The following is a 9,478-nucleotide window of genomic DNA, read 5'->3' as shown; positions in this document are numbered from 1 at the left end:
ACCCAACACAGCCAAAAATAAATAAATAAATAAAAAGAAAGAAAGACTCCACGTGGGTGGGATGGCCCTTCAACCTCCCTCACTTTGGGTAAGCATTACGGATCCATCTCTATTTGGATCCACTCAGTTTCCCTCCTTATCCGTATAGCCTTTTTTTTTTTTTTTCCATATAGCCTTTGATATTCTTTTTTTATCTTTGCCCAAAGGAAAATGACTAAAATCCTCAGATATAACATTATCACTTTATTCAGGAGATAATCAAGTATGATACAGGGCTGACACTGACAAATAGCTGTACAGAAAATTATACAAATCTGTTACATTTGCTAGAAGAGACTCTCATTGTAAACAAGGAAGAAAAACCAGGAGGGTGCCTAAAGGACTGCAGTGTTTTGAGCAAGTGTCCCCACGCTCCCTTGAGTGAAGGTGGGCTCAGGTGGAGGTGGCCCTTCCAGCAGGAAGAGGAGGAGGCAGCCCCTATGCAGAAGCTGAGCCTCCTGGCCCCACCCACACTCAGCAGCAGGCCTTGTTGAACTCCTGGAGGGCCCAGCGCTTGTTCTCAGTTGCCTGCTTGAGTTGGGTGTACTCTTTCACCAGCCTGTCAAACTCCTCCCCGAGGACCTCATAGGCGTTCAGGACCTGTCGGGACTTCTCCATGTCCTGCTCTTGTAGGTGAATGGCCCCCTCCAAACGGTCCCTAAAAGCCCAGGCACAGAAGATACAATATAAGGATCTGGTTCCTCAGAAACTACACGAGAATGAGAAGGCACTAAAATGAATGAGTCTGGAGGGTATGGGGACCAGCTCTGAATAGCTGCGTCAGGCTCTTGGGAGTTCTCACCTAATGAGACGATGAACTTCCACTTTCTCATCAGTGTAAGTGTCAGACAAAATCTTGAGCTCTTCCATCCTGACCGAGGGAAGAAAGAAATGTCAAGCTGAGGATCCCTAACAGCAGTAGACTTAGGAATGGGACCCAGGACCTGCCAATGGTCAAGGTCCTGTGTTGAGCAGTGACAGGATAAACAAGGTCATTCCAAATTCCCGAGCAATTTAGCTCACAGTAAACCACCTACTTCAGAGGGCTTTAAAATAAAAGACCCAAGAATGTTGACAGCTTTAGAGTAATCCAAAGGCTAATACTGCTATGTGACATTTACTGAACACCCACAGGGTGCCAGGCGCGATGGAGACGAAAGAGATGAGGGCGAGGGTTGGAGTGGGTGGTGTATGAGATGGAGTCCCTCAGATCCGCGGCGCTCACAGCTCACCGCAGCTTAAGGATCATGGCGCTGCACTTGACCTCCAGGTACTGGGCATTGATACGGTCCAGCTCAGACTGAGTCTTCAGCCGGTGCTCCTGAAGAAGCCTCTGCAGCAAGGCCAGGCAGCGAAGAAGCACCTGAGCACCCAGGAGGCAGGAGCAAGAGGGCGGCCATGAAAGAGGGTAGAAAAGAAAGCAGATCAGAAATCCCTGGCTTCCCCAGAGGGGCCCCTGGGGTCAGGGTAAAAAAGAAAGGAGGCCATCCCACCGCCCTGCCAAACCTGGGAGTAGGTGGCACTCTTCTTCTCCAGGAGCACCATCTGCTCCTTTTGCTGGCTCTTGGCATCCTGGCACTGCTGCTTCTCACCCACCAGGACCTCTGCGAGGTTCCATACCTTTGCTGCCTTCAGGGTTTCACTGTCTGAATCTGGGCAGAGACAGAGCGCTGGATAGGAAAACCCTAATTGCTCCTGCCCTTTGAAGGCCATGTTTCAGTGCCCCTATCCGATATCTAACCCTACAGATTCTGTCTTCCTCCAGGTTTTCTTCTGATGGCCTGGTAAAAACAGCCCAGTTCTCTTACTTTCCAGATTTGGCCCTTAATTCTTTTTTATTAATCTTTTTGTAAAAATAATTTATTTATTTATGGCTGTGTTGGGTCTTTTTTATTTATTTATTTATTTTATTTATTTATTATTTTTGGCTGCACTGGGTCTTCGTTGCTGTTCGTGGGCTTTCTCTAGTTGCACTGAGCGGGGCCTACTCTTCATTGCGGTGTGCGGGCTTCTCATTCTGGTGGCTTCTCCTGTTGCTGAGCACGGGCTCTAGATGCACGGGCTTCAGCAGTTGTGGTGCACGGGTTCTAGAGTACAGGCTCGGTAGTTGTGGCGCGTGGGCTTACTTGCTCCACGGCACGTGGGACCTGCATTGGCAGGTGGATTCTTAACCACTGCGCCACCAGGGAAGCCCTGGCCCTTAACTCTTAAATCATAGAAATAAAGATAAGGTCAACTTCTATTAACCTGAATTTTACTCCCTATTTCATTCTGATTCTCTTAAGAACGAACCATGCTTCCCTGCAGCAAGAGGATGCTGCCACTTTGCTGAATAAAAGAAGTCTGTACAAAATTTCTTGCCTTTATTCTACCAGCAAGGAAACAAACAAGTAAACATTTCCAACGCTTCTCAGCTTCTGTCCCAAATCTAAAATTGAAACACATTATTCTCAAAAGAGAAGACCAGGAGCCCTGAAGGCCAGCCATGAACAGAACACAGCCAGCACGCACCTGAACTGGGATTGTGGTAGCAGAGCAGAGTGAAACATTTCTTCTTGAGCTGCTCCTCCACTTCAAGCAGGAGCCGGGCTCTCATCCACATAAAATCCTACAGCCACAGAAGTGAAAAAAGTGAGATGTGGACAGACTGTTGGAACTAGAAAGATCCAGTGAATGAATATGTGATGACTAACAATCTCAATGATAACCAAAGAAAATGCATCAAGAGACATCAGGGAGATTAATTTTTAACCCATCAAATTAGCAAAGAATACAATGACTGTCAAGATCCCATGCTGATGAAAATGTGGGGACCTAGGTGCACTGGGAGCTCTTCTCTGGAGAGCAGTTTGGCAATACGTACCAGTGTGTTCAATGTGTGTAGCCTGTGACCTGGTGATCCCAATTCAAGCACTAACACTCGGAAAATAATCATACAAAGACATGTATGAACTACCATGTTCCTATCAGTGTGGTTTCTACCAGCAAAAATGTGGAAATAACCTTAAATTAATATCCATCAATAAGGTTAAGCAAATTATGCTACATCCATACAATGGAATCCTATCTGTAATTTAAACTGATGATACAATAAGGACTCTGAGCACTAACTATGTGCCTGGACACTGCTGAGAGTGCCTGAGGAAGGTGAGAGGGATAAATTAGGAGGGTGGGATTAACAATACACACACTACTATATATAAAATAGATAACCAACAAGGACCTACTGTATAGCACAGGGAACTCTACTCAATATTTTATAATAACCTATAAGGGAAAAGAATCTGAAAAAGAATAGATATAAATATACATATAACTGAATCACTTTGCTGTACACCTGAAACTAACACAATATTGTAAATCAACTACACTTCAATTAAAAAAAAAAGAGTGCTTTAGGAGGTATCATCTTATTTACAGTTATTTGAAGAGTAATATATATACCTTAAAATAATCATATACTTGAAAAAAGTCCAAAATATATTGTGAGAACAGATTATACTCTCTATACAGGTATAGAAGGTATAATACTATTTATGTCAAGCTGTATATAATAATACTGCATTTATTTCTAGATTTAGTATTTCAGCTTTTACTTTCTTCCTTGTAATGTCTTTCTTACTTACTTGAGCTTGACCACCACGAACATGTTTCATTTTTATAGAAACAATAAAGCTTAACCAAAAAATGTTTAAATATATGGGAGAAATTAACCCATTTCCCTTCTTTGGTCCCAATATCTGCCCCCCGCCAACCTCTGAGGGTGGCATGAGCTCCAGAAGGTCCACCTTCTCCAGCCCAAGCAGTGGGGGCACCTCCCTCTCCTGGCTGGGACCTAAGAGCTGTGTCAGCTCAGTCACGAGCAGCCGCTGTTCAAGGGTCTCATGAAACTGAGAGAGAGAATAAAAAACAAAAAGAAGTTACTATAAAACTTCTCCCACTCCATCTCCTCCATCCTCACAAACCAGTTTTTCACACATCTTCAAAGTCCTCAAACGTGTCATCCCCTTCGGATGACTTCCCAGCTGCCAGTACTTTCTCCTGTCAATCTTTCTTTTCAAAACCCTGACAACACATCCACCTCTTCCCCATAACCACAGTCCCTTTCCTTCTTGATAACCACTACCCAAAGCTCCTATTTCCCCCAGATCATAGAATCAGTTGAAGCCATATCTGGCCTCGTCATTCCTACAGCTGGTACCAATGCCTACTTCATCTCTCCTGCCTCACCTTTTTGTCCTCAGAAGTTAAATTTCTGTCTTGTGTCTTCACATAGTAATCCACAAGCAGCTCTTGAATGACTCTCTGTAAAATTTCAGACCTTAACCACGTTGTCTTATGCAATCGAACTTCCTTCCACGCCTAGAAAACCAAAAAAATCCCAGGTAGGAACCCCTCTTTCTCAGAAGATATTTCCTTCCTCCCTATTAGCCCTTCTCCCAGGGCCCTTACCTGAGCCTGCTCCTTTGCCAGTGTGAGGCTTAAGCCACTCTCGTCCATGTGTTGTGAGAGACTCAGCAGCAGTTTGCTGAAGTGTGGGTTCTGTAATAGGTCCTCTTCACTCAGGTTACAAGGAGGAAGCTGTTTGCTGCACACTTAAAGGGATGTCCCCCATAGGGACCAAAAAGCAAAGACAGTATGGACTCAATTTATATAACTGAGCATAACTCTTAGCTTAATACTCACTTCCAAAAAACCCCTAGGTTTTTGGTAGGGAAGTTTTCTAAATCGAATGAAAATTTTAAGAAAATCAAAAAACAGGGAATTCCCTGGCGGTCCAGTGGTAAGGACCTTGTGCTTTCACTGCCGAGGGCCCGGGGTTCAATCCCTGGTCAAGGAACTAAGATCCCACAAGCCCCGTGGCGTGGCCAAAAGAGAAAGAAAGAAAGAAAAAAATCCACAAATAAACTAGAGGCAATACTCAGAGTAACAAGCATTTATATTATATACAAGGACATTAATCAAGAATTAGGCAATGAGTCTTAAAAAAACTAAGATCTTAGAAAATGGAAATGCAGTTGGAAAATATTAGACAAAGAGAATCAAGAATAAGGGACTCTTTGGTATACCACAGTACCTAAAATGCCTCATTCACACAGAATACCTAGAGCTCTTGAGGAAAAAAAAAAAACCACGTGTAAAGTTCCCTCGTTGTATGGGATCTCTAGTCGCATAAGCAAGACTGAGAGAAGGTATATTCTTAACAGTAAATAAAAAATTTAACTAACCAAATTCTCCTTATTGTAAATAGACTGAGTAACCCATATGGATGCAGAACAGCACATGCGTGAGAAAAAGTGCAAGAAGTCAGGATCCACTGTTTATTCCATATGCTCAAAGGGCTTTTTTTCCATCTCTTTTCCCACGTGCTTTCTGCTGAGGTCTTATGTTTTACTCCCACTCACCAAACACTTACATTTTCATTCTTTGGACCATCATACCAGAGTCCTTTTAGAGAATAAGCAATCTCTCTTTTTTTTCCCCCAAACGCATTGAAAGATCATTATGGAAATGGTCAAAATACAGAAGATTCAAGTTTTTGAAGGATTCAAGAAAGGATTTGAGATATGCAAAGAATTCAAGATATGGAAGGATCTGAGATTTTGGAGGACAAGATATGAGAAAATTCAAGACACAGGTAGGAAGGTAGCTTTCAAAAGTTCACTGGCCACGCTCATCTTCAGGATATGCTTGCTAACTCAGCGTGGGAGCATCTTGAAATTTTAGTCTACTGCACTAGCAGGTACCGAACAGGAGTCAGTATAATCTGTCTGCCAATAAGAGAGTGTTTAAGAATCTTCAAGTATTCTAGTTTCTCTAGAAAGTTAGGCTTTTGCGCGAGAAACCATACTGGTGAACATTATAAATCCTTTTTTTATTTTTTTTGGCAACGTCGCATGGCATCTCAGTTCCCCAACCAGGGGATGAACCCAGGCCATGGCAGTGAAAGCGCCGAATCCTAACCACTGGACCACCAGGGAATTCCCCCTTTTTATTATAGACGACAAGACCCTAGATAGACCTCTCTGGATAAGTCCTCAATCCTCTTTCAAATGGCTACACTTACCTTGTTGGAGTATTTCCATCCCTTCTCCAGATGAGCAGAAATCCCCGGATGCCATCTGCTTTTCTTGTGATTCTTATCTGTCCAACTGAGTGAAAGAAACAAAAAGATAAATAAACTGGCTTGGCTGCTCCAGAGAGACAACTACCTTGGGTTCAAATTTCTGTCATCTACAAGCTGGGGAGGAGAAACACCTCTTACAGGGCGGGGACTATGTCACACATCCTGGGTCCTGTCTGAAAAGGAGCCTCTTTGGGAAAGAAAACTTTCCAATTCACTAGTCTAAACAGGAGGATGGCCCCCTCCCCCCACCATTATGTCTAAGGTTAAAACTGAGCTGCTGCTTTCCAGTTATGAGTGAACTGGGAAAAGGGGGGAAAAAATCCAGGTCTGCTTTTTTCTCCAGTCAAATAAGCCAGCTATCAAATTCCACAATAGTTTCTTGTGCTTCTTTAACTTGTCCTTTCATCTGAGATCTGTTGGTAGTTTTTGATCATTAACTCTAGAAACATCCTTCTGGACTGACGAATCATTCCACACTTGAACAAAAACAACTGGTTTTCACATAACAGCATTAGTAAAGAGCACCTGGAGGAAAGAGCATGACAAGAAGACTGACAGGGAGGTCAGGGCCAGAAGAGGAACTCAAAGGTGTATTAATGCGTCTGAGGCAGGGAGGACGACGTGAGCCGTCGGTGTTTTGCCAGAACACGGAGTACACTGAAAAGAATGACATCAACACAAAAGGGCAGTAAAGATGGGCACAGTTTGGACTCTGTGGAGACAAAATTTTTCCCTTGACATGACTTCCCATTTTTTTCTTTCTTTGCTCCACCCCCTCCTCTCTGCAAAGTATCAAACTCCAAAGGGAAGCTGAGCCTCCCAAAGCAGAACAGACATAGGTTACTATGATTTAACACTTCATGTTCACAGAACATTTGGTTTACTCCCTGGTTTTATGAGTAACATCAAAGTAACTACTCATTTGTGTTGTAACATGGTCTAGAGGGGGACCGTAGCTGAGGTATCAGAATGCTAAGACTTAATTTGCGGCTCAGCCGTTGCTTCTGTGCGAATTTAAGGGAATTGATTTTTTGTGCCAAACTTTTTCCCACCTGCAAAACTGAGATAACGATTCCTGCCTTGGATGAGACATTAAGAATTAATAACACAATCGACTTGTCAACAAAAGCCACTACTTAGTGTTTTAGCATTCTGTTTATCACGGATCTAAGCCTGAAAATAAATTTTGCAGGGAAACTTCGCCCACGGAAATGAGGACCAACCCAAATTTCAAAAAAAGTCAGCTGTTCTTCCCTCCCTAGGGGAAGTGCCCACTTGGGGTTTTTTAGGGTGCTTTCCTCTACCCTTTTAAAGTGCTACAGGGCGTGAACGGTGGCAGCAATGAGGCTCGATTCTCCACCCTTTGCACTCAGACGTGTCTAAACGGTGATACAAGGACCGAAGCATTTAAATGTTGACTCAGGCGTCTTTTAAATTCTTAGATCTGTCTTTACACGCTGCACTGAACGTTAAATTGATTTTACAGGTATTTTCACAAGATGTGACCCTTACAGAGCCCGAGATGAATCTAAATGCGGCGCGGGCTCTCCAGCGCCTACTTTCCTTCCGCCTGGGCAGTCAAGGATTCCCAAGGCCGAGGGCGGTCTCGGCGACCGGATACCAGGGACTGGCCGGCTTAACCCTCCCAGCGCTCCTCCTCCCCGCAGCGCCGCCCGCCGACCCTCCGGAGCAAACCTGCACAGCGTGGGCAGCTGAAGCTCCCGAGGCAGTGCCGAGGGGGCTGGGGCGGGCAGGCCGGCGGCAACACCCGGCCCCCGGCCGCGCCCGGGCTCCGGAACCTCTCCCTCGGACCGGGCTCAGGGGCTGCGGGAAACTAGGCCCGTGAGGGCCGCGCGGGGAGGTCGGGGGAGGGGAAAAGGCCGAAAGCTCACCGGAGGCAGTGGTAGGGGGCGGGGCCCCGCTCGAGGCGGGAACGCAGGCTCCGCCCCCCGCCTCGCTCGCGCCCTTAGACCCCAACGGCCGGAAGACTGGGTGTTCGGAATCCGGGCTGGGAAGGGGAGACGTGGTAGGCAGACTTCTTTACCATTTCTCCTGGGTACCTTCCCCCATGTTGAGGGCAAACGTTGAGAAGACGGTAATAATTGCCGGCTTCTACTGAGGGCCCACAATGAGTCAGACTATGCCAAGAGTTTTACTTCCCTTGCCCCGCCCCGTTTAGTTCTTAGAGTGTCCTACGAGGAAGTCACTATCATACCCATTTTACAGAGGGGAAGACTAAAGCGCAAAGAGGTTATGTGGCTTGCTCAAGGTCGCGGCCTGCAGAATGTAAACCTGACCCAAGGGCCCTCTGAACCTTCCCAGACCTGCCGCCCACTGGCGCTGCCACCCCTGCCCCTTGGATGGGCTTCCCACCCAATTTCCTCCCCCAGGCTCCTCCTCTGCCCTCTCCTTTACCTCTCATCCTTCACTAAAACCCCTGTCTTCCTTTTTTAGACTATGTGGACATTTATTGTTTGCTTAACCAGAAGTCTGGAGCTGGGGGTCCTAAGGCTTCTTAGTAGCTCCCTGGTATCAAGGTTGTTTACAGTTCTCTTCGCAATCCCCTCATGGTCAAAAGGTGGCTTCAGAAGTTCAAGGAGTACATCCTCTCAACAGCATCCCAAGCAAAATGGAAGGGGAAGAGCCTTCTTCCTGTAACAGTCAAGGAAGAAAATCTTTCCCAGGAGCACCCAGCAGACTTTCCCATATGTCTTATTGCCAGGTTGGGTCACCTGCCCACCCGTAGACCAGTGAGCTGGATGTCTTACATTTGCCCCCCAGATCCACCTTCTCTTCAACCTATGTAGAAGGTAAGGACTACCTCAGGACTTCAGGGTTCCCATATTCTCTGACTAGTATCAGCCAATGGGGGATCCCAACAGGAGGTGGGAGGACAATTCCCCTGACTTCCTCTCTGGCCTTGACCTCAGGCTGGCTATGGACTTTGACCAAAGGTCATTGCTCCTCTCAGGGGGGGTCTACCCACCTCTCTCTGTCTTAACCCCCACCCACCCTTTTTTCAAAGTCGACTGGAATTAGGTGAATTATTTTAAAAATATTTGATGCTAAGTAAATTGCACCAAGGTTATGAAATCTCTTGCATCAGAGAAGCAGATAGTCTGGGGTAGAGGGAAAAGAATCTCAGGGCTAGATGTGCTGGGTGGCAGAGAGTTTAACCTTTTCTTTTGGTACCAACTAGAGAATTCTGTGAGCAATACATAGGGAAATAGGGTGATCCAGTGCAGAAATTTTTTACCCCTGGTCATCTTGTCAACTGTCACCTTTCATGCTTAATGTTAAAGTGCTGTCATT

At 45.6% G+C, this 9,478-nt stretch overlaps 1 protein-coding gene across 6 annotated transcripts; it reads right to left on the bottom strand.

Moving 5' to 3' along the window:
* Nucleotides 1-223: 223 nt before the first annotated feature.
* Nucleotides 224-8,202, bottom strand: HAUS4 (HAUS augmin like complex subunit 4). 6 transcript variants are annotated; one of them, XM_060003498.1, is made up of 11 exons: nt 7,862-8,040; nt 6,692-6,823; nt 6,107-6,191; nt 4,492-4,634; nt 4,270-4,401; nt 3,795-3,929; nt 2,551-2,647; nt 1,546-1,691; nt 1,272-1,402; nt 842-910; nt 224-697 (listed from the first exon to the last, which is right to left on the bottom strand). In XM_060003498.1, exons 3-11 carry the CDS (start codon nt 6,159-6,161, stop codon nt 514-516), a joined length of 1,092 nt encoding a protein of 363 aa, XP_059859481.1. In that variant the 5' UTR covers nt 6,162-6,191; nt 6,692-6,823; nt 7,862-8,040; the 3' UTR covers nt 224-513. The 6 variants fall into 6 exon arrangements, with proteins under 6 accessions (XP_059859481.1, XP_059859480.1, XP_059859483.1 ...); XM_060003497.1 differs by having other exon boundaries at nt 4,492-4,627; XM_060003500.1 differs by lacking the exons at nt 6,692-6,823; nt 7,862-8,040 and adding an exon at nt 8,059-8,202.
* Nucleotides 8,203-9,478: the final 1,276 nt, after the last annotated feature.

The sequence above is a fragment of the Delphinus delphis genome, chromosome 2, assembly GCF_949987515.2.
Source record: "Delphinus delphis chromosome 2, mDelDel1.2, whole genome shotgun sequence".
NCBI lineage: Eukaryota > Metazoa > Chordata > Mammalia > Artiodactyla > Delphinidae > Delphinus > Delphinus delphis.
The sequence above is the reverse complement of the archived record's forward strand: the minus strand, read 5'-3'. Positions and strand labels throughout refer to the sequence as shown.

Coding starts and splice junctions, on each gene's coding strand:
- HAUS4 (XM_060003497.1), bottom strand. Junction 3,930..4,269: donor TAACTTCTGAGGACAAAAAG/GTGAGGCAGGAG, acceptor TCTCTCTCTCAG/TTTCATGAGACCCTTGAACA. Junction 698..841: donor GAAGTTCATCGTCTCATTAG/GTGAGAACTCCC, acceptor CTGGGCTTTTAG/GGACCGTTTGGAGGGGGCCA.